General features: G+C 43.8%; 1 protein-coding gene across 3 annotated transcripts in view; it reads left to right on the top strand.

Annotated features, from left to right (window-relative positions):
* The window catches only part of Nr5a2 (nuclear receptor subfamily 5 group A member 2), a 110851-nt gene that overhangs the window by 57100 nt on the left and 26277 nt on the right, over nt 1–27474 (top strand). For all 3 annotated transcript variants that reach the window (XM_021198696.2, XM_021198698.2, XM_029539246.1), the window contains 2 exons: nt 10496–10615; nt 18928–19075. In XM_021198696.2, the coding sequence (XP_021054355.1) occupies nt 10496–10615; nt 18928–19075 (268 nt within the window). The remainder of the gene's footprint in view (nt 1–10495; nt 10616–18927; nt 19076–27474) is intronic.

Genomic DNA, 27474 nt, shown 5'->3' with positions numbered 1-27474 from the left:
GTAGTAAGTGGTGTGGGGGTGGGCGTGGGTGGGTGGGTGGGTGGTGGGGATGGAGTGTGGGTGAACACTCATTCTGACCGGTAAGTGGTGTGTGTATGTGTGTGTGTGTGTGTGTGTGTGTGTGTGTGTGTGTGGTGGAGGGGGGGGTGGATGGAGTGTTGCCATCCACTCTGCCAGTGACAGGGAGTTTTCATGTGAACCGTTTAGCTCTATGCTATGTTTAGCGCTTCGGGATAAATATTTCCCGATAATTCACTGTTGAAAATGTTTTCACAAAGCAAAAATTGTTTTGACTTACCTAGAAATAACCTTTCTGCACCTTGAGATCTATCTTCTGACCCTGGAGCTCTTGGCCAATTGCCAGCCTCTTCTGCGAACCCACTTCTGGGTGCCTCTGAAGACATAGGACCTACGCTTTGGCACAGTGACCTGAAAGAGGAATTTGAATCATGTCAGGGAACAAGTCCTGTTGAGTATCCCTGGGGAACTCAAGGAAAATGCTCCTAGGAATCTTTGTGCCCAGAGAATTCCCATCACTGAATGGACCCTAGGGACTGTAGTTTCACTTCGCTCCTAATTTTAGCTGTGTTTTTGGTGAGAGATATTTGGGCCACTGGGTTGTTGTTATTATTATTATTATTTAAACTCCTTTGGCTAAATGCCTGCTTGAAGGAGCCAGCCAAAAGGGGAGGACCAAGGACACGTTTGCCTCTAAACACTTTTTATAAAAAGACATTGCGATGCTTTCTGGAAAGGACAATTATTAAGTGGCCTTAGAGGGCACAGAGCATGCTCTGTAGAGCCCACCTTGTCTTTTCCTCCTCCCTCTGTCAACTGGGGGACCTCAACTGTAGTTTTCTATCTCACAGAGAATGGGACAGCCAGTGCCTTCTTCCATTCACACCTTAATCTAAGATGCTAAATGGCAGGTCCATCACACTCTCACAGTTCTCCTCTGCCCGGGAGCATGCTTACTAGTAAGACAGGGGCTGGCAGGGAAACCTAGAGACATAACTTCATTATAGACTTTTGTAGATGTCACCATACTACAGATCCTTTCTATTGTAAGCCAATAGAAAATACATCGTCTTACATAGGATTTTCATTGTTGTGAGCTATAAATTCAGGAGATGACACAGATGTAACCATTGGGGCTGTGTTCCACCTGATCTGTTGATCTCTGTATTGTACCTACTGTGGTTTTGGAAAAATGCCAATATAAAAATAACATGGAAGCGGGAATTTTTCACAGGATCCCACACCTAGAACTAGAAGCGACTAGTAGTTTACTTGGAGAAGGAGAATTAGCCTTTCCCGGGGATAAGTGAGCCCCCTTATTGGTTATCCGGTGTTCAACCCCGAGATGATAAACATACAAAACAAAAAACGGATTAGGAGGTTGGTGTGTGGTGTGGTATATGTGCACGCAAATGCATGTGTGGGGCTTGCACACGTGTATATAATAATAGCTTGACAGCCTCTTTCCCATGAACCTGGATGTTTGTGGGAACAGATGAAGGCAGTGTAACTGGGTGTAGCTGGAAGGAGGAATAAGAAGGGGAATGTGGGCTAATTTTATGTCAATTAAATATAATTTTTAAAGCAACTTGGAGAAGAGTTATAATCCTTCATCCAGGGAAGTTGGGACAGGAACTTGGAGGCAGGAGGCCATGATGGAGTGCTACTCTCCAGCTTGCTTCTCATGGCTTGCTCAGCCTGCCTTCTTACAGCACCCACAACTGCCAGCCCAGGGATGGCACTGCCCACCGTGAGGTGGACCCTCCCACATCAACCGTCAATAAAGAAAATGCCGCAGACTTGCCCACAAGTTATGCATATAGTGTATACACTTTCTCAACTGAGGCTCCTTTTTTCAAAATGACATAACACATCTCCTTAAAATGAATTTATTTCTTGCTTGTTCTTCTGAACTGAAGAACAGGAACTAGGTAGGTGGCCAGCAAGGCAAAGAAAGCTCTAGGAAAGTATTTGACTTCCATCTACTTTCAAATATTTTCCTTGTTCATCAACCTTTTCTGTCACCTGAGCCTTTTCTATTTATTTCACTCAGGATCTCAATTATTTTTCTTTCTTCTGTCAGTGTAGATGGCACTCTAATTATGCTGTGTATGTGAGTGTTAGGTGATTGCCCCTGATGTACATGCATCTCATTTGAGGGTGCACAGCTGGAGTTCAGTCCTGTTGCATTCTTTGTCCAAAGTCACAGTCCTAATTGGGAGCTCCTTGGCTCCTCTCGTAGTCACACACTGTTTTGTGCACTAGTTTAGTTTCTTCTCTATTTTCTTAAGTTCTTGACATAAGAATCAGTCACACATTCACCAAGTCTTCAGGTTATCCAGGCTATGGTGTTTAGTTTTATTGTTGATTGGCAATATGTTTATAGTTAGACAAGGTAGTGGTTTTAGGTTAACTAGTCACTCTTTTTAAAAAAGATTTATTTATTCTATGTATATGGGAGTTTGTCTGCATATATATTTTTCATATCAGAAGAGGGAATTAGATCCTATACAGTTATAGACAGTTGTTGAGCCACCATGTGGGTGCTGGGAACTGGACCAAGGCCTTCTGAAAGAGCAGTCAATGCTCTTAACCAGTAAGATAATCGCTTCAACTCTCATGAACTTGAGGCTGAGCCTCTGAAGTGCTGGGATTATAAGCATCTTTTCAATAGCGATATTAATATTTTTACATACTCCTTTAAACTCAGAGGTATCTCTTAGTCCTTCGCATTTGCTTCCTAGAGGGAGCGCAACTTCACTGAAAGTTGTGCTGTGTTGATAGCCCTCGGAAGCAAGACATTAGGCGCTCCCAGACAGTCTGCATGATGACACTTGCAGAAGCAGGAGACCAAAAAAAAAAAAAAAAAAAAAAGGTAGCCATTTCTGATTGAAGTTCACCGAGACCAGTTCCAGACTCCCCCAACTTCCTTCCTTCCTAGAGGACATGGTGAGCTTGCTGACTGTGAATGTCCACTGTTGGACAGTCACTGTGCCTCTCTTTGGAGAGCCTTCCGTCCAGGGCTGTGGTGTCCCACACAGTGTGGCTCTGTTTGTTCTTGAGCTCTCTGTCCACTGACCATGCCTGACATTCTGTGGGGCCTGGTCTACCCCTTCATTTTCTAGCCCAGCACCACTGGTTGGGCCACTGGAGAGGGTGAGGTAGCATCCGACAGCCTTTCTCCTTTTACTTCAGGTTATGACGTAGCTGCAAGTGGGGGAGTTTTGCTTTTTGACCTGTTCTTAGGTAATGACAGGTTATTGTCAATATTTTCATTTTCAAGTCGATAGACCATCATGTTTGCAATCCCCAGTTTACGAATTTGACAAAAAATGAAATACACATAAATAGGCGACTGGCTCTGTTGTAAGAGAAGACTGTAGGCTTTATCAGCATTGGATAGAGCAAGTCAGTGAAGACTTCACAAGGCGGCAGCTTTTGAATGGCTTCTTAGGGAACACGTGAGTATTCTTGGGAGAGATAATTGTATTAATATTCCTGGTACTGTCATGAGCTTTTTTGTTGTTGTTGTTTTTTGGTTTTTCAAGACAGGGTTTCTCTGTGTAGCCCTGGCTGTCCTGGAACTCTCTCTGTAGACCAGGCTGGCCTCAAACTCAGAAATCCACCTGCCTCTGCCTCCCAAGTGCTGGGATTAAAGGTGTGCGCCACCACGACTGGCTTGTCAGGAGCTTTTCAAACTCTGTTCCTAAATTTACATAACCTTTGTGCCTTAGTTTCCCCATTAGCAAAACAGGAATCTGTTTTGTCTGCCTCACCAAGTGTTGTGTGGATTAAAGAGTTTGTGGGTGTAAATCTTTGCTTTATCTTTTTTTTAAATGGAGTCTCATGACACAGGTCCAATATCAGCTTCCTGGGAGGGTGAGGCAGGGGATCTTATGTCCAGTAGCCAAAGTGAGTTTCAAGGAAATCCTGGAAAATATAGTAGGCCCCGGGTCAGTCAAGCAGTCAGTGGAGAGGATTGGGAATACAGTTTATATTACATGTATGAGATGTTCCTGAGAGAGCTACAAGACCTGGGATAGGAAAGAGGTTTATAAGAAAGTCTTCTCATCATTAATTACATTACAGACAAGCCACATAGAAGCTGGCCCCGCGACAGGCACAGAGCGGAGTGCCATGAGGCTGGCTACTGTGCACATCCTGGCTGGGCAATCAGACTGCAGGAGGGTCTGGGGAATCTGGAAGACAAACGATATTCACAAACCAGATGATTCTAAAATGTACCCTATATGATGGATTTCAGCAAGAGGGAGATTCAATCCTAGGTTTTAGGGGATTCTTGGTCTTGACCTAAATGGAAGTGTGAATAGATGAAAACCATCTCCTCTTCCTCCCCCATGTAGCTTGTATGGATCAGGAAGAAGAGGCCTATAGATAGGATATTAAAGCTCTACCTCCTCCCAAGACAGTTCATCTCTGCGGAGGCTTAATGGAGATCCTTTGTTGCTCCATTGGAGAAGTATAGAAAGAGCCGAGACAGCTTGGGTCCAGACACAGTGTTACCAGATAGGTTATTGTATTGTGAACAACAGCAATACAGTCTGAAGCATGTTGGATTCCCAGTTATCTAGAAGCAGAGAAGGACGATAAATCTACCTGCATGCATCCACTGACCCTGGCGCTTTCCTGGCTGCTCGCTCTCTGGTTCAGTTCTGTTTTCAGTGTTTGCTTAATCATTGCTAATTCGAAATCATTTTTTTTTCTTGGACTTTGTAGCAGTTTATTGTACAGGTTTCAGATAATCATCTGTGTTCTTTATAAAACACTAAAGGATTAAAGTAGCTGAGTGTCTCTGTCTTGCCTGAAGCGGGTTTTGATTTTTCGCATTGCTTTTGAGTAGACGAATATAAATGTCATTGTTGGAAAAAGAAATAGCGATCAACCTTCAGAGATTTGTTTGTTTGCTTGTTCTTGCTAAGGGAAAAAAAATAGTATGTGAGTATTGTTTGTAGTGATACTGAAGAATGTTTACATGGGGGTGTATGCTTGTGCGTGCACATGTGTGTATGTGTGTGTACATTTATTCATTTATTTTGGAGGGAATGGTTTGTGGGTAAAGGTTAGAGGACAACTGGGATTGAACCTCAGATCATCAAGCTTGTCAGCAATTGCCACAACCCACTGGGCCATTTCATCAGTCAGGCTTTCTCTATTTTTTCCCTTTTCCTTCACTTTTAAACTATATTTGGATCCAGGAGTTATACTAACAGCAGTGACTAATGGGGAGAGGGCTTTATTATACAGTTCTACAAGGGCTGGGCGCAGTGGCATGTGTTTTGACTCAGGTGGCAGAGACCGGCAGATCTCTTGAGTTGAAGACTAGCCTGGTCTACACAGTGCTTTCTAGGACAGCCAGTATGACAAAGAGAGACCCATCCCATTAAAAAAATTAATAAAAGATTCTCCATTGTGAATTCCTGCTCCTTTCTAACCCTAACCCTAACCCTAACCCTGGGGGACCTGTAGACTTGGCCCTTGGCCATCTGGTTCCCAGTCAGCTCCTGTCACTAGAGTGTGAGTTCTCTGTCCTTTACAGCATCCGCCCCCATTTTAACATCAGCCCTGCACACCAAGTTGTACAAACACCAAGTTGTTCCAAAACAAGAAGTAGGATCACACCTACTTTACCCCACCTACCTGTCCACTTCAGTAGAATGTCTTCCTGGAAGCATCATTTTTAAAACCTCAACCATGGTGATCCGTGGCTTATAAAAGCCTCAGCAGCAGAGAAAAGGAAGGAGGACACCAAGCCCCACTCCTAAACAATACACTGTTTTTAACTCCTAACCCCTTGGAGAGGGAAATTCCATTCTCACCAGTTCATTGACACTGGGTATATCAACAACACTCCACGGCAGGTTCCACAGTCAGTGGTCGGCCAAGACAAAATGGACTCTGTTTGTTGTGGTTGTTATGATGTGTGATATCTTGTTTTGTTTGTTTGTTTGTTTGTTTGTTTTGTGTGTGTGTGGTGGGGTTTTTGGGAGTTTTGATTTGGTCTGGTCTTTTGAAAGAGAGGAGGTAGAAGGTACATGAACTTGATTGGAAAAGATGTGGGAAAACTCGGGGAAAGGATATGACCAAATTTAAAATCAACTCTACAGGAGGCCCAGTGAAATGGCCAGTCTCTCAGCTGTTCAAAAGGGAGAGAGGGGGCAACAAGACTTGATAGTGTGAGTGGAGAGGCTCTACATTTTTCTTGCTTACCAGGTCCTGTCTCAGCATGAAAGTGCACACGCGTCTAATGATTAACAGGCTGGGGTGTGGGAAGCAGCGCTTCATAACAATATGAGGTTTGTGTCCCTTTACATGCTTGTCTAAAATATCAATATAAATAGTTTGATAAGCAACTAGAGTCTGAGATAAGCCCTTTCTTTTATTACAGCAGATGATAACCCAGGCTTATGGGGGAGCTTAGTGCTCACCACTATAGAGATGTTTTGTTCTCTAATTGGACTGATAGCTAATTGGTCCCTTTCCTAGGCTCCCCAAATGCCACCCTATATATGTGTCACACACACACACACACACACACACACACATAGCCTTCACTTGTTATCTAGAGATAGAGAAGAATCCATCATCTTTCCCCATCCCCTTTATTCACCATGCTCATGAAGGTGATGTCATTGAGTAGCATGAAGCTGAACTCTCACCAATTTCAAGATCTCCTGAAAAATCACAAGATCAATGATGAAAAACAATGCAACGGAATATTGGTGTAAAAATCTCTTCAGGGCGGGGGGGGGGGGTCTTCAAATGAAGGCTCAATTGCTTGGGAGGGTTTCTGAAATTATAATCAGTCCAGAAGTCCTTACCAAGGGAGTGCAGACCTGGAGGGCACGTGTAACCAGGGACCCCAGAGTGGCCGGTGGTTTCACTGTATGAAAAATTATCATTCATTTTACAAGGGCTAAAGGAGACACTAGCTTAGCTGTGGAGCTGGCTACCTTAGATACATGGGGAAAGCCAACAACCACTGTGGAAGTGATTCGGGCATATTTGTTCCTTTATTTAGAAAGCATCAGATGGGTTCTAGAAGATTCTTAATTGGTCTCAAAGAAGTGATGGCACAAACACAGAATCTAAAACAAAAGGAAAACCCAAAATGGCCAGGACATGTAATCTTTCACTTATTTAAAAGATTTTCTTTTCATTTTTAATTATACATAGGCATGTCTCTGGGTTGGCATGCACACAGGAGTACAGGTGTCCAAAGAAGCCAGAGGAGTCAGGTCCTCCAAAGCTTGAGTTTCAGGCATTTGAGCCATCTGACGTGGTTTCTGGGAATCCAGTACATGCTCTGAACTGCTGAGCCCTCTCTCCAGCCCCTCTCCACTCTTCTTTGGGGAGAGTGCAGGACCTCACCTTGTAGTTCACTATGGAGACCAGGCTGTGTTTGAACTCCCAGATCTGCCTCCCAAGGCATGCTCTCACACTGTACACTGAAATAGGTTCTTAAGCTAAAAATCTTCATTCTCCACCCACACGTGGACTTGGGAGTCTGCCTGACCTCACTTCCTGGAAGCTCTGTACAATGTTCTCCTGTGTAGTCATTGTTGGAAACACGATCTCAAAGTACAGGTTTTTTGGGGCTCCCCTGAGAAGAGTGCCCAATAAATAATCAAAGGTTTATATCACGTTTAAAAAAAGTGGGGCCAAATTACCATCGTAGACTGATAAATTTGAAATAAGAGGCTGATAGCATATGAGGGAGTAATAAAACCCAGAGGAATAGCCTGCACTTTGCTCTGAAATCACCCTTAGCATCTGAGAGTCCGTAGACTCTGCTCTGGGTGCAATGGCATGCCTGCTGCTGGGTCATCAGGACAGAGCTCCCCACCTGCAGCCAACCCGAGGCACAGGATAAAGTACCTAGCTACTGCCCCTACCCATCGCTGCCCCGCCCCTCCATGTGGTTCTCTGGAGACTTGAGTGTTCCCACTGTTCTTCCCACTGTCGACTAACCCACCACATGCTGGGCCAAGCAAGTGATTTCCACAAAGCCAGGGATTGGGCTAGCCTTGCTAATTCTTTTATCCCAGAGCCCTACACTTAAAGACATACCAAATAATTGGCTCAAAGATGGCCATTTGGGCCTGCTTAATAGTAAAGCATTTATTTGCCTAGAGCCCTTGGTTCAAATCCTAATCCTGGAATTCTTTGCAGCCTTCTCTGCAGGAAGACCTTTGCCTGTCACCCAGCTAACTGTTAGATTCAGCCCGTGCAGCCTGGATTTGCAAGTTGGGGGAGAGGTGGGAAGTGGGATGCTGAAGGCAGATCCCAGGGGCTTGGACTTTTCCTCTGAGCTCCATCCCCTATCCACTGCTTTTCCTCTGAGCTCTATCCCTTATCCACTGCTTTTCCTCTGAGCTCTATCCCCATCCACTCTTCCCTCATGGACAGATGTGTCTGCCTGTTGTTTCTTCACTTGTTGATGGCTTGTTGTTGGTTGTGTCCCCACCCACACACCACAGATGGCTCTGTTTAGCTCAGGTTACCACGAACCCATTCTCTAGTCCAGGCTAGCCTGAAATTCAATTGTGCTGGCTTAGTGCTCTTAGTGCTAGAATGTATAGCATCACGGTGCCCCATTTAAAAGAGACTTTATCAGTGATGTCTTCCTGTGCATTAATAAAACTTCACACATTTTAGCTGAGAAAATAAGGCTTGGTAGTGATTGGCTCTCACAGATGGGAAGTACAGAAGCCTTGGATCTTGTCGTCCTTGTTCTTACCCACATCCAGTGTTTTGGCTGTGTTCACTATGTCCCAGCTCTAGGGAAATCGGGGTTGGCCACCAGCTCCTATCTGTGTGTCAACTATCCAGAGTCTCATTGAATCACTTTGTGTATGGCAAGGTAGCACAAACCTGTTATTTTAAGCCTAGCCCTCTAGGAGATAGCCACGCTACAAAGTAATACCTTGTCTCAAGGCCAAAACCAACCAACCAGTGACTTTAACAATGTGAGTTAAACTCATTTTATTTAAAAAGTTCTCTACATCTTGGTATAATCAGGAAACAACCTGGATTTGGAGAAGGAGAAAGAATATATCCTTAACCACATCGTACCATCTAAAAATTGAGCAGGACTGTACCCATTCTGCTAACTTAGCAAAAGCATGCTCTGTGAGTCCAAGCCAGAGTAATACACAAAAGTCTTAGTGCTGGGTAGTTTTTCCTCTCAACTTGAGGACGGCTGGGGGTGGGGCGGACATACCTCAACTGAGAAAGTGACTCCACCCACGTCTGTATGCAAGTCTCTAGTCAGTCGAGTCTAGGGCATTTTCTCAATTAGTGGTGTAGAAGGGGTCCCGACCCTTTGTGAGTAGTGCTACTCCTGGATGCTCTAAGAAAACAGGCTGAGCCAGCTGTAGGGGGCAGCCAGTAAGGAGCACTCCTGTGGCCTCTGTACCTGTCCAGTTTGAATGCTTGCCGACTTCCCTCAGCATTGGACTGTGTTAGGGAACTGTAAACCGGAGTAAGCCCTTTCCCCCTGAGTTGCTTTTCATCCTTGTGTTTTAACACAGCACAGAAACTCTGACTAAGACAATCCCTAACCATTCCCTGACATATGCCAGCCCGCAGAGCTTCTGTACGAGACTGGCATGTGGATCTTGTACTTGGGCACCCCAGGGTTCTGGTTGGTATAGTGGCAGATGGATTGTCTCCACCTTTATATCCTAGATGTGTAGATGGTGTGTGAGATAAACAGGTCTTTGTCATTGAATACCGCAATCCTCTGGAGAGTGAGAGATGCCATTGGGACCAGCACTTCCATAGTCCTAACCACTCTTGACTGCAAGGAAAATGGCATTTAGAGGACTTGGGGGAGAATTGTGTAAATCAGAAACCCGCTTAGTACAGGGTGTTATAGTTTTATTTTGAGCCAGGGTCTCCTGTAGCCCTGACTGGCCTCTTATGTGCCGTGTAGTCAAGGCCAGTCCTCGTGTTCCTGGAGTCACAGGCAAGAGTAGCCTTGGTGATCTTTCTCTTATGAGACCCACATCATTAAGAATTGTCATTAACTCTCATGATCAATAGGGCCAGTTCCCCTCTCTCCAGAAATCCCTCAGGCTGCCCTGTTAGTCTTCCCCGCTGTTTGGCAGCTTGCTAAGATGTGTATTGACCTTTCTGTATGTGAGTGTGGGGTATTTGGGATCTTTCTAGCAGGGTCTGTTAAGGACCATTCAGGCACCTGGACCTCCAACAACTAAGCTCTCCTAGCTCTCGTGCTGCTGGCTAGAACAATCCAACGGAGTGCCTTTTCCTAGCAGCTCCCTGAAGTGTTTGTGTAAATAAAAACAGAGTTCTCCAGGAGTTGTCAAGTGTTTGCTGAGGATCTGTGTCAGAGTGCTCATTGGAGGGGCCTCTTTGCTTATTGGTCATCTTGTGTGGAAAATGATGCAAAACCACAAAGATATCGAACAACGTGCTCTTTCTTTTTCAATGGCAGGTTGACGACCAAATGAAGCTGCTTCAGAACTGCTGGAGTGAGCTCTTGATTCTCGATCACATTTACCGGCAAGTGGCACATGGGAAGGAAGGGACAATCTTCCTGGTTACTGGAGAACACGTGAGTATCCTGACCGAAACAAAACAAACAGGACAAAGCCCTCATTACTAAGCTTGTTCGTGGCGGCAGGAATTTTACTAGGTCAGAAGCACTCTTGTGCTTTGAAAGGGAGAAATGATGACTTGGGTCCCCAGTTCCTGCTCTGATAGCTTTCTGCTGCCAGTCTGCAGGATGGGGAAGTCTGGTACAAGGGTCAGATCTTCATCTAAATGAAACCAACAATTAGGACTGGCAACTTCTGCTCGAACACACCATGTTTGTAGTTAGCTGATGGTGATGATCATGCTACGGTGATGATGATGATGGTGATGATCATGCTAAAGATAAAACTCGGGGTCTCTTATGTTAATCATGTGCTCACCACTGTTGAGCTACCCAAGCAGCCCCAGGTCTTTGCTCCTTTGGAATGCTCTCAGAGCAATCACTGGGAGAGAGACAAGCTCATGAGAAGGGATGGGAGTTCCGATTTTCAAGAGCCAGTCAGTTAAATTTACAAAGAAAAAAATGGCTATAAAGTTGGGTTTGTTTTTTAATCTATAATTGTTGAACCTATAAATATTTGTTGGTTGCCCTGCTATGTGCTGGTCACTATTCAGAGGCACTGGTATTCATTAAGGAGTAAAAAAAACCAAAAAAGTTTCCCGTCCTTTTGGAACTTAATGTTGTAGCAGGAGGCTGGCAATAATAAACTAATCCACTAACCTGTGGTATATTGGAGCAAAGGGGAATTAAATGAATATTGGCCAGCAAGCAGAGGCATGACCACAGGATTATACAGTGTTTGGCCTTACTGAGGTGACATTTGAGTAATCCATGGAAAAGCAGAGATGACTGTGTCACCTTGGAAAAGGGAGGATCTATGCTTAATTCCTACTTCTTAGGGGTTATATAAATTCTTCTGGTCTTGTCCTCTCTTCCTTATAAATAATGAATTGATTGGTGATATAAACTCGGGGGTATACTGTGAGTTCTTTAGTCAGTCCATTTAGTCCTAGCTATGCAGGGCACCACGACATCGTTCAGCCGGGGTGACGCTGGAACAGGGGCACTGTGATCTTTAACATCCAGCCATAAATGTTTATGTGCTGTGAAACCACAGCAGTGCATATTTGAAAATGAGAGGCTGTCTCCACACCATTCTCTGTATTATTAATAAATCACCCTTCCCAATCAAATTAAAGGCAAACACCATTTCAGGCTTTTGCCGACTGGATCAATTCGACCGACTCACCCCATCACTATCTGGTCCTTGCTCTCAGCAGCTCCGGGGTATGATTTGACCATCCCACCCCTTGCCTCGCTTGGGGTTCCATGAGAAGTAAAAGATACAGCTCAGGAATTAACTCCGTCTCATTTGCTTAAATGAGACTTAAGTTGGGATTGTGTGTCTCATCCCAACTCTTTGGAAATATTTCTTAACCTAGTTTATTTTGCCTCGAGTACTGCCTTAGAAGAGCAGAGAAAACCCACCCCCTGCCTCTCTGAGTTTTAAAACCAAAACAGCACAAACTGGACAGTGCATGAAAAGGAAGATGGGTCTCCCCAGCTCTTCCCCACATCTTTCCTGCAGTACAGGTGCTCCCAGTGCATCCCCACACCCACTGCCTGCCCATGTGAACAGCATGGTGATGGCTCTTGTAAGCAAGCTTTTTCATTTATGGTAACTATGGGAGACGGCTTTTATCCTCTGTTGTGGAGCAGAAAATCAAATTCCCAGGCTCCTGTGACTCCAGAGAAGGCCAGAGCCACACAGGGAGACTTCTGGAGCTCAGGGGCTTTCCAGGAGCAGGAGAAAATTAGGGGATGGGTTGGGGGGTGGACATACAGACACACAGAGAGAGACACGACACAGAGCTAGAAGAGTGTGTGTGTGTGTGTGTGTGTGTGTGTGTGTGTGTGTGTGTGTGAACAAATATATTAAAATAAATGGAGCAGGAAGCCTCCTCATTATGTCAACAGCCTAGTAACATGTAGGGACAGCTTTAGGTAGGGACAGCATGTGTTTTTCTCTAGGGACAGAAGGACCTTCGAGACATAGTTGACTATGTAACCCCGCTGGCCTTAAAGCTGTGATCCTTGGGCTTGAGAGATCAGAGGTTAAGAGCACTGAGCTCTTCCGGAGGTCCCAAGTTCAAATCCCAGCATCCACATGCTGGCTCACAACCTTCTGTAATGGGATCCGATGCCCTCTTCTGGAGTGTCTGAAGACAGCTACAGTGTAAAATAATAAAATCTTAAAAAGCCATGCTCCTCCAATTTCAACCTCCTGTGCAGATTACAAGCATGTGCCTACACACGTAGGTAGAGTGCGTTTTGACTGTTAATACAAACTTCTTGACTTTGGTTTGGAAATTTCAAAAACTGCATATGTATATATGTGTTCATGTTTATGAATGTATCTGTGTGTGTATATGTGTTTATTATGTATATGTGTATGTGAGAACCGACTGTGTACCCTTTTTATAATTTACGAGCTACATCATCTTGAGAAAGTCATCCCATTTTTGAAGCATCAGTTTCTATGCCTGTTTGGTGGGAACCATTGTGGTACCCACATGAGAAAATTGCAATAGTAACCACAGGAAATAGTTGTGTGGCACTGGACTAAGGAGCAAGTCTTTTAAACAAGGTTGACACAGAGACATAGTGACCTATGTCCCATAGATTGTCTATAGTGTGAACTTTTACACCCAGACGGAAGTGAGCTTCCATGATACATTGTGGCAAGGTCATGCTGATGTCCTGGGGAAGAATTTAGCCACACTGTGCCAATCAAGCCTGCAGAAATCTCCCTAAGGCTCCATGGTTTAGCACTCGCCCTTAAATGAGGAAGGTGCTTCTGGTAGAGTAATAACGGAAGACAATCAAAGACGTGAGAGGGGAATTATTAGATACTTCCCTGCAGTGAATAGCGATAAGGAAGGCTCCTGCTCCATCTGCTCCATAACAGTAGGTAGCAACTCTCCTTTGATGGGCTTTACAGCAAACAGTGCTGTAAGCAAGCCCCAGAGCATTGTCAGGTCCACTGTAGGATCTTCTAGAAGAGGAAGCGTCATCAGAACAGTATGCTGGAACAAGCCTTCTCCACCCAAGACAGATGCCAAAACCAACATCTCAACACAAAGTCATTCTGTATTCTCTCGAAGCTGTGGTGGGTTGCCATGCATACCTCCATGGACAACTACAGGCTGCAAGGCTGTAACTGCTCCAGGGCCAATGTTTGTCCTTTCTTCCCACCATGTAGAGAGTGTTGTACCTTTACAGAAAAGGAAAGGTAGAAAAACCACCATTGAGGTGTGCTCTGTGGATGCAGCTGGGGGGGGGGGGGCAGCCTTTGACTAACAATGTGGGAAGCACCAGGCTCAAGGGCTCAATCCGCAGCACCACAGAGAAAAACAAAAGAAAAGGAGGGAAAGTGAGAAGGAAGGAGGAACAGAAGGAAGGCGGAAAGAGACACAAGTAAAGTCCAGCGTCCCCAGGACACTGTCTTGAAGCCATAAACAGATAAGAACATAGCTTTGAATTCAGACATGAGGGACCAGTGATAAAGCTCAGGCCTCTGTGTCCAGGCTGCTAGTAGTGGCACTGTGTTCCACACCAAGGTGTTCTCTCCCTCCCTCCCACCCCTCCCTCTCCCTCTTTTACCCTCCCTCCCTACCTCCTTCCTTCCTTCTCACATTTCTTGTTTTTTGTTTTTTTTTTATTTTATCTGCATTGGTATTTTGCTTTTTTGCTGGCACACATGTCTGTGTGAGAATGTCAGATCCTCTGAAACTGCAGTTACAGTCAGTTGAGCGCCACCATGCAGGTGCTGAGAATTGGACCTGAGTCCCCTGGAAGAGCAGCCAGTGTTCTTGACCAAGGAACCATCTCTCCAGCCCCTCACATTTTTAAATTAACTCTACAGAGTTTGATATCCCATTTTGAACTTAGGTTTTATTGTGTGTTGGTTTTTTTTCTAAGATATCAAGTACACAGCCCCAGGTTGTTGTGTAGACCAGACTAGTCTGGAATTCACAGATCTGCCTGCCTTAGCCTGAGATCAAAGGTGTGAACCACCATGCCCAGCCACTTGTGAGTTTTCATCCAGCACTGATATAATAAATGTAGATTAAATAACACTGAGGCAAAATATCATTAATATTCAGTAGTGGCAAAACAGTGTATTTAGTTAGTATCTTATTTATGGCAGCTAATTCTTTTTTAATCTACTATTTTAAAAGCTATTGTCTTAGTCAGGGTTTTTAGTCCTNAGGGTTTATTCAGCTTACACTTCCATACTGCTGTTCATCACCAAGGAAGTCAGGACTGGAACTCAAGCAGGTCAAGAAGCAGGAGCTGATGCAGAGGCCATGGAGGGATGTTCTTTACTGGCTTGCTTCCCCTGGCTTGCTCAGCCTGCTCTCTTATAGAACCCAAGACTACCAGCCCAGAGATGGTCCCACCCACAGGGGCCCTCCCCCCTTGATCACTTTTTGAGAAAATGCCCCACAGCTGGATCTCATGGGGGCATTTCCCCAACTGAAGCTCCTTTCTCTGTGATAACTCCAGCTTGTGTCAAGTTGACACACGAAACCAGCCAGTACAGCTATAAATACACATATGCATATATACCTGTGTGTATATCAAATACCAATAGAGCACTTGACATGAGGGCAGATTTTAGTATTTGCATATTATACCTAATTAACAGCCACTGTAACATTATCCTACGGAAACAATGTAGTGTCAACCTATTACCTTTTATTATTATTGTGCAATCTTTTAAAATTACAAGAGTCTTACACTATCCAAGCCATCAATATTTTGGACATTAGGACTAAAAGTAATTTAGCTTGAATTATTTCTGTATCTTCATGATGAATGAAATTTATCCAAAGAGGACACTGTCTTAGAGATGGTCTCTTCAGTCTCCCCCCTTGAATTTAATGGCCCAAAGATTACATGTAAGAGAGCAATCAATTAATTTTACTAAGCGCATAAAAGACAAGGCCAGCTGCTCCTGAAATGAGCACAAACTCTGCACCCAACAATGAAAATATAATTATGTTTGCAATAAAATGTAAGGAAGTTGCAGGTCTGTGATTTATCAGAATCGAGCCATCCTTCCTCCTTCAGAACTGCAATTTGATAAATTATCCTTGGAAAAAATGTTGCCAGAGCACCCCCCCCCCCAATAATAATCATGTTTGAGCTTTCAAATTAGAATGTAAATGCATGTGGCCATAAAGGTGTTGGGATGCCAGTTGATTCTGTGAGGTCTATCTAACTACAGGTGTCTCACTGAATGGATAACTCTGGCAAGCAAGCAGTTCCATCAATAGAGGCTGTTATGTTTTGAGAATGAGCCTCAGCTATTAAAAGTGACCCTCAATGACCTGTTGAAAGCTCACAGACATCTAATTTAACTAACCTCGTCTTAATAGTAAAATTTTACTACAGTGTACTTGTGTGTGTTACGCAGTCCCCACAGTGTACATTCAGTTGATACCAAACTTGAGTTATAGTATTACGTGCCCTATTTAAAGATGAGGCGGAGATGGTGTCTGACTTTCCCGACTGTGTTTGTAAGGGTCAGCACTTAACCCATGTCATCAGTTAGTCCCTATGGTTGTCACCTCACTGGGCCTTCCTGCTGTCATTCCCACTGAGCCCATTTGCCCTGCAGAATTTCTATCAAATCTGAATACCCCTTATCTGAAAATGCTTGGGATTAAAGTGCTTCAGATTATGGGTGTCAGAGAGTTACATACTTCCAGAGAGGTTGCTAAGAGGTAGAGCCAATTCTAAATATGCAGTTAATTTATGTTACACACACACACACACACACACACACACACACCTCCCAGAGGGAATTTTGTCACATATAAAACTTGTGCCTAACAGTGTTTTAGACTGAGGGTATTTCAGGTCTCACGGTTTTGGTTTGGTTTGGTTCTGTTTTCTGACACAGGGTCTCCTGTAGCCCAGACAGGGCTCAACCTTGCTAAGTTTCTAAAGCTGCCCTTGAACTGCCTCAGGCATCAAATGATCTCTGAGCTTTCAGGGTCTGAGCCACCAGACTTGACTCTGTTCAATCTGTGCTGTTTCCATAGCAACGGATTGTTTTTGTTGGTTGCAGTCACACTAAGTTTCCTTGGTTGGTCTAGAACTCACTGTCCGGTTCAGGCTGTGGATCCCAAGCTTGTGACAAAACTGTCTCCGCCACCCTAGTTGTGTAGTCTAGTTTGACACAAGCTAAACCCACCTCTAAGAAAGGTCAATTGAGAAACTGCTTCCATCTGATTGGCCCACATGGCTGAGTCTGTGGGGGTGTTTTCTTGATTACTGGAAGAGCCTTGCCCACTATGGGCGGCGCCACCTCTAAGTAGGTGGTTCTCCGTTCTATTATCAAGCTGAGTGAGCCAGTTGCAGTTTTGGTTTCTGCTTCTGTTCCTACCTTGGCTTCGCTCCACTATGGACCATAACTTGTAAGCCAAATAACTCCTTTCCTAGGGTTTGATTGATGTGGTCCATGCTATCATACTTTTGAGAACTTCCTTGACATAGGAACCTTTCCCTTTAATAATAGTGACAAAAATGCTGCCTTGATGTCACTCTGCAAGTCTGAAGTGCCCGATACTGTGCTCTGTATCATCATCCCCTTGATGTTCCCCTGCCCCAGGGTTCAAGCTGCCTGCAGACTGACCCTTCCACACAGTCTTGAAAGAGAATCTGAAAGAGCTCATAGACTGCTTGATTATTAAATTACAGGGGCAGGTGCCTGCCCAGGGGTGGGTACAGAACAGTAGGAAAGCACTGAGCTTGAAGTAGGGGCTTCACCGGACTGCACATCAATGGTGGCCTTTTCCCGCGTAGTTGACTCTCTCTGTAAGTTGATTGACACCTTTGGGGGGGGGAGGGTCTCCTTCCACTGATTCTTAATTTTCCCACCCTTGAAAACGGCTTCTTTACACCCAGTATTCTCTAGTTAAAGCTGAAAACTCAACTCATCATATTTACACAATATAAGGGGGAAAAGAAAAGATCTATTCCGCCCTGTTTTTAATTGCAGATTCTACTCAAGGGACTAGTTCTCATGCGTAGGAGGCAGCCCTGTGCCTTCTCCTAGAGAAACAAGTACAGTCAATTATGGTAATGAAATGTCAATAAATATAAAAATTTAATACAGTCTGCTCTGGGTGAGTGGCAGATGAGGACTTGCCTCCCAGACAAATTTGCTGCTCATGCAAAAATTAAATGCACCTAAAAGAGCGTCTGGTTGCCTGAGAATTCTCCAGAAAGACAAAGCTGGGAGTGCCAGCTATTGAGTGGGTCTTCCCAGGCTGGGACCTGAGGGGGGGAAGCCAGTACTGCCATGGACGGCCATCCTAACGTCTTAACTTGTTATTATAAATTGAACATCTTACGCCCTTATGAATAATAAAGATGGGTGTCTCTCATTGCATTTTACAAAATGAAAATAGAAGGGGCTTGTTTTCCAAACCAAGAAATTATTCTGCATAAAAATTAGGACATGTGTCAAGGGGAAGGGGAGGTGGTAATCAATTCGATAGAATCTAATGTAACCATCTTAAACTAACAGCCTCACGTCAGCCTCTGAGGAAGGGGAACTGCTACTCATTTTAGAGTCAAGCATGTTGACACCGGAGAGGTTGAATTGGGAAGGGTTATGAGGTAGAGGCCAGCTTGGGTTACACAGTGTGACTCTTGTTTCTAAAACAGAGTCCTTAGTCACCACACTGCAATACTTTAATCATCTGCCACAAGCAGCCTTGATCCATGAGTATATTAAGATGTCTCACCATGCCCGTTAAGATGTTTCATAACCATTATTTCCTCGTATATTGGTTAATGTTATTGTGTCCATGTAGAATTATTATATAGCTCATTTCTTGTGGGTAGCATATTTTTGTCTTGACTAAATCTTCAGAATTTAAATGATCACCTTGCATGAAAATTTTTTTCCTGCGGAAAAGCAGGTATAGAAACTTGCAAAATAAAGGCGACAGAAACTAGATGCTATGAAAGTCACTAACATGATTTGGATTTTTATCAGCATCATTGGGAATCCCTTTACAGAAGGTATCTCAGATTGCTTTCATTAGCAAAGCTCTCCCTAGTTGGACTGGTAAGCTGTTGTCAACTTGAGCCACGTGTAGGAAACAGAACCTCAACCGAGGAACTGGCCTATGGCCTCCGTGTTCAAAATCTACACTACAGCCCGATCCTACCCACAATTCCTAGTGAGCCCCAGGGAACTTTGTGCTGCTGGTTCTGTTGGTGGTCACAGCTGTGACTCTGTGTTGCAGGTGGACTACTCCACCATCATCTCAAACACCGAAGTCGCGTTCAACAACCTCCTGCGTCTCGCACAGGAGCTGGTGATAAAGCTCCGGTCCCTCCAGTTCGATCAGCGGGAGTTTGTATGCCTCAAGTTCCTGGTGCTGTTCAGCTCGGGTAAGTGAAGTCCATTCTCTTACCGTTCCACAGACATTATCTTCAAATACCAAACATGGAGCGAGTGTCTTGGTGTTACAAGGATAATGGATTTCCTTCCAAGGATCTTTAGATGTGAACATACTTTCACCAGACTCTTTCTCCAATCTTAGCCCTTTAGCGAATGGGTGGGGTGTAGAACAGGAGTTGTTCTTTCCTCTCTGGTGGTCAGGTAAGCAAGGGATGGAAAGCAAGAACAGAAAGCACGGTGGTGACATAGGTACCAAGATGGAGCCATCGTTCTGCCGTTCGTATTTGTATGAGCCTTTTCTGTTTTGTAGTCTAGCTTCTGCTTTCGTTCTTCTAAAATGGGGCTGGGAGTTTTTGTGTTTTAAAACTCTATTAGGATTAGCTGGAGAATGTTTATAATGAGACGTGCCACTCTGCACGTTTAACCAATGGTGGCTGTCACGAGGAAAGATGCTCCTTCAGCAAGGGTTTGGAGTAGGAAGATAACTAAGCAAGACAGATTAGCTAAATCAAGGTTCTCAGTGAGCCAGTTGAGAAAAATCACCTCTGCTTGGAATAAAAAAGGGATTAAGGAGATGGATTTTTATTGACTTCAAAGGAACAGATTTTTCAGCCTGTCCCTTAGTTGATTTCTGTATTTTGTTGGCCTAACAAAGCCAACTTAAATAAACTTTTTTGCCAAGTCTGTTCATTCCTCATTGGAAGAAGGGCCGAGGGAGGCAACTACCCTTGAACAAAAATAATGGAAGAAACCAAACTTACCAGCATATGGTTTTTCTTTAGTCTTCAGTTATAAGATAGTTGTGAATTCATATCCAAGGAAATAAAACAAGAAAACAAACTGCAGAGTGAAACGGATATGTCTGCTGTCCAAGCTAGGCACCGTGGTTCCAGAATTCCTCTTGATAGCGCCACACAACTGTTGTTAATATAGGGATGGCTTCAAGTCTTAACAGGAGACTTAAGTCTTTTTTCTCATGCAGTCAGTGGTGAAAGGGAAGTGGCGGTTTGCGTGTTTTAGAAAGTGTGATGGCTAGAAAGAAATATTAGTGTGAGTGTAAAAAGACATCTGTTTCATAGATGGAGCATTCAAAGGTTTTCAGTGCCAGGAGTGCCCTTAGTGCTTTCTATATTAACTACAACAAACAGAAATGTTCCATTCAAGGAAGCCTGTATCTATTACACAAGAGAACAGTGTGTGGATCGTGAAGCGTAAGGCTTGCTGTGACCCCCACAGATCATTCTGCCCCCTGGCAAGATCTTGGTGTTTTTGACTGGTGAGAAGTATAGATAGGCTCGTGCATGTGATTAACTTATCATCTCTTCCAGAGGGAATACCAAGCTCTTACCCCATTAGTTATTTTAAACCAGTAGAGGGAGACTACATGTAAAGCTGTACATGTAAGACATGATATGACTTAAAGGATTTATTTTTAGATTTATGTGTTTTATCTTATGTGTGTATTTTTGCTTACATGAATGTATGTGTGCCACATGCGTACCCAGGGAGTTCAAAGGAGGGCATGCAATTGCCTGGAACTAAAGTTACAGATGGTTATGAATTGCCATGTGGGTGCTGGGAATTGAACCTTGGTCCTCAGAAAGAGAAGCAGGTGCTCTTAACCACTGAGCCACCTCTATCCCCGATTTCCATTACTTCATCTTGCCTTCAGTGTTCTCCAAAGTATTTCATTCTCTGCTGGGTCCGGAGGAGGCAGGTGTATCTTAACCACCTTCGAACTTTGAACCTTTCAACTGATCTCCTGAGGGACTGTGTCTATCAGAGCCTCTGTCACTTCCTTGTTTGGTGGCTTCTGGGGACGCAAGTGCTGGAGAAGAGCCAGCCCAAGTTATCTGTTAAAAACTTGTCTACTTACTGGTTTAAGCAGGAAAGAGAAATCAGGCCTTATGATCGATTACAGGTAAAATAAGTGCAGGTCAAAAGTTTTCATTTTTAAAGAAGTAGTAAAAAATGTAATTAGCAGTAAAATTCAGGTGGTTTCCAATTTATGAGTGGAAAAATTTCTTTATTAATTTTCTCCAGGAAACAATGGATAATCAATTTTTTTTCAACCCCATTGAATACTAAAGTAGCTAGTATACTTTGGATCCCAAATAACTGTTCCACTGTGACTGAGAAGGAAATCGTACAGGGCCACTTTGAAAGCCCAGGCTATTGCCTAGCCATGTGCTCCTTTCTCAACCCCTCAGAAACTCTGAGCCTTCTACACTTGAACCAAATGCATTCCAATCCCAGCTCTCTTCCACCCAGCGATGCCTTCTGTCAACCTTGACAAATGGATGCTGTAGTAGAGTAGTTGGAGGCCAGAGACTATGTGGAAGGGGTAGTTGTGGCTGCGTTCTCACATGAGAGATGGCATTGCCCTTCCCTCATAGAGTCTGAGAGAAGATGCAGTATGGCCGTATGCACATACAACATCTTCAGCCAAAAGAGCAGCCAGTGCCAAAGTTAAAAGGAAAGTTAGGGCAAGATGAGTTGGAGGGACAGGAATGGGTATAGCAGAAGACAGGTTGAAAATAGGCAAGAGCCTAGCCTTAGAAGGGCGGGACTTGGACCACCCAACAACTCCAATGTAGCACTGGGATACAGTGTAAGAGAAGGATGCACCCTGACTCATTGCAGCAAGGACTGTAGCATTAAGACAGTCTGGCCAGCTTACATTCATGTGACTTTGTGGTGGTAACACAGAAAGAAGCAATTTTTGTATGATCTGGGGATCTGAAGGAGAGGAGAGAAATCAATGAGATTTTCCAAGCCGTGACTGGCTTAGAAAGCAGTGACCTATAAAGACCCCAGGGGTTTTGTTTGGTTTGCTCTTGGTATAAATAGTAGTTGACAAGTTTAGTCAAAGCAGGTTCCAGAGACAGCCACCCCCACCAACTAGTCACTCACAAAAGGACTCAACTAAAATAAAAACAATTGACTAAAGGATTTCAGGACTACTAATGGAATCCATGAATATTGGTCTATCTGGTCAAGAAAAGAAGTAAAACTGAAACCTCCCAATGTCTTTGTTTGTGACCTAAAGCAGACCTTAAGGATCACTCTCTGCTAGTTGTAATGTGTTCCTTAAATCCTGCTAAACTGGGGATGGGCGTGTAGATTAGTTGAGGGCTTGCTTTCCCCAGGCCCATTGATGTTCTCACAGAAAAGAGATGTCCTGAGTTGGCTAGGCGTTTTAATGTTTATGTGTTGGTTTATTATGCTCTTACTTTTTTTCCTTACAAGGAGTTACTGTGAGCAATCAGTGTAGAAGTAAATCTTACAGAGGAAGAAGTGTAGGGGCTAATAGCCTCACCATCATGGTGGGCACAGTGTAGATGAGTAAGATTCCCACCGAGTGTATGTGAGGAATGTTAATGTGCGTTGAGTGCTCGGTGCAGTGAGTCCCTAAAGAAATTGTTCCAGCTAAGATGCTACTTTGTGTCATAGATTTTCTCAGAGGGTAGCTGGATGCCGCTGTGACTTTGTGTCACTCGTATCACTCTCCCTGAATATGTTTCCCTGGTAAACCACCATCTTTTCAGATTGCTCACTAGTTCTGGAGGTCTTTGTAACATTTATTTGCCTCTATCATTACAGTTATTCTCACAGAGGGGAACTAGCCATATCTAAGCAGTGGCTAACTGTCAACTCAAGTCTCTTTAAGCAGCCTACAGAAAAGGATGGGACTCCTTTTCAGTTGCTTTTGAGCTATGGAATTCAGCTCTGTAAGTGAAGCCTCCATTGAGGTTAAAATTAATGCTTTTTTTTTTTTTTTTAAAACACATATACAGGCTTCAAGCACATAGTACAATAGGTACATAGTACACAAAAAGTACATAGTAGGGATCTACTAAATGTTTACTGATAGAATACATGAAAAAAAAATAGACATACTTTGTTTTAAACTCAAAGCCTTTGGCAAAGTAATTATAATGAGGAATTGGAAGTTAATTTTCCCAAAAGGTGCACTTCAAACAAACCTCCCAAGATTCAACCATTTCTTCTATCAGTTTCCGTTCACCAAGTTTATTAGAGATGTTATTGATAAGCTCTCTGAGGTCCAAAGGTTTAAAGGAATATTAGTGACTAAAAACTGTATGCATACTTCTGTTCCAAGTAAATGAATGAATAATGACTTTCAAGCCGGTTTAGGGGAGAGTAGTAAAGGAAACCCTGGCAGGTCGTCCCTGGTGCTAATGGAATACTACATCCCATAAAGAATCCCTCTAGTTCCTCACTTCATCCCAAATTATAGAGCCAGCAACCTAAGAGACATCCTGGGCGAGATAGGTCTGCTTGTCCCTGGGAACAACACAGGCGGTTCATGTAGGGAAGCCACCATGCATTCGTTTCCTTTCCCGTTGCTGTCAGAGTCCTTTCTGGGGCATCACCAGAGGTGCAGAGGGGACAAGGGCAGAACCTTGGTTACTGTAGAGTGGTTTGCTTTAGTCCCAGGTCTGGTCCACGGCTTCTGATTACCACCCCTTTATCCTAAAGGCATACTCACTGTATCCAGACAATCTCTGCAGGATCCGAGAATAAACGATATTATTGGTATGACTTAGTCAAAAACGAACCTTGTGATGTTGAAGGATCTTTAAAATCCTAAAGCGGCATTGTAAGGCTGAGCAGAGAGCATTTTTTTACCTTGTCTGCTGTGGCTCCTTTACACTGCCCCTGTCTAGAGCAGACAAAGGCGGCTGTATGGTGAAGCTAGACTTTTTATCTACCCAGTCTGTATGTTTTAAAGTCATATACGACATATATTTTGCTTCTTGCATTTTACCTGACAGATATGGGTTTTTAATAAATATTTATTGCCTTTCCTCCCAATCTCCGAATTTGAAGAAAGTGTAATAGGATATGAGATAATAGTTTAAAATAATAATCTAAAAAACACAGCTTAAGATTTGGAGGAAGATAACCTAGAAGTTTGACCCTGTGGCATGCCTTATTTTAGAAAATAAGGGCGTATCTTTACATTATGAACAGAGTTATTCAAGGAAAATGGAGACTGAAGAGAGTCCTTTTCCTTTAAGAAGAAAATTCTATGTGGAATCTATCAGCATTAGGGCACTAGGAGAGACAAGAGTCACACTGACCTTCAGTGAAGCTAACAGGAAACATCTTTATGCGCGTCTGTAATTTAATTGTTTTTGGTTTGCTTGTTGATTTTGTTGTTTTGGTTTGTTCTTTTCGGTTTTGTTTTGTTTTTGTTTTTGTTTTGTTTGTTTTGGTTTGTTTTTGAGGCCAGGTTTCTCTGTGTTAACAACAGTCCCAGCTTTTCTGGACTCACTTTGTAGACTCAGCTGTCCTCAGTCAAACTCCCAGTGATCCACCTGCCTCTGCTGGGATTAAAGGCATAAGCCACCACACTCATCCGAGTTTTTGGGTTTTTGGTCTTGCTATGTATGTAGCTCTGGCTGTTCTGGAACATGCTATATAGACCAGGCTGGCCTCGAACTAAGAGATCTGCCTTCCTCTGCTTCCCAGGTACTGGGATTAAAGGTGTATCTAGCTAACTTAATATCTTCTTTACAATATTGGAGCCAGATTTGAAGGCAACAGCTCCCAGGGCCAGTGAGTGCCCCTCCGTTCCAGGCACCAGCCTTTGTAGGGATCCATTATCACCGCCTACCTGTAATGATGAGATTTATATGGGCAAAATAGAAATAGACAAGTAATTGAAGAAGGTGGTCTAGAAGATTAAGACCAATAGGGACTTACTTGGCATACATCTGCTGTAGCTATCACAGATCCTAAGTAGCCAATGCTGAATATTATGGGTAGAAGTTGGTTCCACTTCAGTACTCCCCTGTCTCCACTTCAGATCCCACAACCTGAATGAAGCTGCCCAGGTCTCTATGAAACAGCAGAGTGTTCACATACCTGTTTATAGCTACTCTTATACTTTAAATCATCTCGAGATTAATTAAACCAATGCAGTGTAAATTCTATATAAGTAACTATATAAGGAATGACAATGATCAATGTGTTTGTGAGGGTGTAGATAGTGTTGATTGCTCTTTGTTTCTAAATTGTTGTTGTTGGAACTATGGAACTCAGAGCTCTGGTGTACTTGCAGATAGCATCTGACCCTTCTTACAGCTTACCATCACCAAGATTTGCCACTTTCTTGAAGCCTTCGGCAGCCATCTGGAAGCTAAACTGTCTTAATTATATGTGTGATGATCTATTTGAATTTTAATTTAATTTAGCACTAACATCGAACCCAGAGATTCACCTACTTCTGCCACCCTAGTGCTGGGACTAAGTTATGTGCCACCACTGCCCAGCTGATTGCTTTAAGGAGACCATTTAATGACCATTCTCTGCTTCTGCTCCTAACTAGTTATAAATATCCCAAAGTAAGCCAGGTGTGGTCTTGCCAGCCCATAAGCCCAGCTAGCTTTTTTTTTTTTTTTAAAAGATTTATTTATTCATTATGTGTAAGTACACTGTAGCTGTCTTCAGACACTCCAGAAGAGGATGTCAGATCTTGAGATGGTTGTGAGCCACCATGTGGTTGCTGGGATTTGAACTCAAGACCTTTGTAAGAGCAGTCGGTGCTCTTAACCACTGAGCCATCTCTCCAGCCCCCCCCCAGCTAGCTTTTTAGGAAGCTCAAGTTCGTGGTGTTCCTGGCCTGTAAATTAAGTTCTAAACCAGCCTGAGCAAGTTAATGCCATTCTGTCTCAATTTAAAAAGAAAGCCTTTTTAAGGGCCAGGAAGGTAGCAGAGCTGTAGCTCACTCACCCAGGACGCTGGATATCGTGTACAAACAGAGGCAGGAGAATCAGAAGTTCAAGGCCATCCTGAACTGCATTGTGAGTTCCAGAACAGCTTGGGATACACAAGACTGGGCCTCAAATAGCAACAGCAGCAACAGCAATAATAGTAAAATCAAGCAAGTATTGGGAATGGAGTTTCATGGTACAGGACTCACCCAGCACTCATGAGATCCTGAGTTTAATTTCCAGTAAGACACAAAGGAAAATAAGTTGCCCCAGCACACCATTAATCTCAGGTCTTGAGAGGCACAGAAGCAGGTGGATCATTGTGAGGGCAAGGCCTGCCTGGTCTACAGGATAGGCAGGGCTCACTTAACCCCCACCCTAAACCCCGGGCCCCCCACCCCCAAGTAAAGCCGATGTTTTACTTAAACATGCACACAGGCACACACACCTTTGCCCTTTGGGAAAAGACTGAGGTGGCTGAAGCTGTGGATTCTGACTTCACTGCTCATGCAACATGCTGTTGACTTTGTATTAGTAAATACAGCCACACGTGTTGACTGTCTGAACGGTGTGTATGATTTATCCTTTGGTTAGTTTCCAATACTCTTCAGTTTCTGATGTGTATGGGTTTTGTTCCTTGTTTGAGTTTCAGCCACTGATGCTTCCATTTTGATAAAGACCTTTTGCTTGGCTCACTTTCCCTGTCTCAGTGCAATCCGTATGCTTGATAGCAGGGCCCACTGAAGGGCACGTTGAGAGCTAGCTTTCTGTAGGTAGTGAATCATCATGTCAATCGGGTGCTGGCCTCTTGAGCCCAAGCCAGTCAGGGATTTTGTGCAAGAGTCAAAGAATCCTATACAACCTTCCTAGACAGAAATGTGTGTGTGTGTGTGTCACTTGCTGAGGGATGTATATGTCACTTTAATAATTATTAACTATTAATCTCATATCTCAATCAGACACAGCAGGGACTTAGCGAAAAGGAAACCTCTGACCATTAAGTGTGGTTTAAAAAGTTTCCCGTCATTTCACACACAAGAAACCATGGCCCATCAATCAGAACTCCTTTCTGCTTGTCTGTGGGTACTTACATTTAAGCCAGGATCCTGGTACACACTGGTGGCCTCAACTGCAATTCCACGTGCTAATTCAATCCCAGATGTCATCAAGACATAGGAGTCTGGATCTGGAGGAGGGTTTTCTCCTGCAGAGAAGAGCCTGGCAGGATGCCTGGTGACTGACCAGTCATGGGTTGCCTTGTTGGGAAGGGAAGCATTGTTCTGGCCTGGGCTGTCCTCAAGACCAGCTCATGCCTGCTCTTCCCGTGTTGCAAGGACCCAGGAGAGATGTGTAGGGTCCACAGTGGGGTCTTGGTTCTCCCTCACTTAGCATTGGTGGCATGTTCCTGCCATCTTTGACACACAAAAATACTCTGGCGTTACAGAAAGCAAGAGTAGGCTTCTCTTGTAAACGTCTCCGGGAGAGGTCTCACATTGTGGGGTTTGGGATGGATCATTTCTTTGTGGTCGTGAAGCTATGTGTCTCCCCCCCCCCCATATATATACAAAAAAGAAAGAACAAATCCCCCCACTTTGCTTTTTTGGCAACACTAAATCCAAGGGGTGAAAGAGGCTTCCAAATCCCAC

This window comes from Mus pahari, chromosome 5 (genome assembly GCF_900095145.1).
Source record: "Mus pahari chromosome 5, PAHARI_EIJ_v1.1, whole genome shotgun sequence".
Classification (NCBI taxonomy): Eukaryota; Metazoa; Chordata; class Mammalia; order Rodentia; family Muridae; genus Mus; species Mus pahari.
The sequence above is the reverse complement of the archived record's forward strand: the minus strand, read 5'-3'. Positions and strand labels throughout refer to the sequence as shown.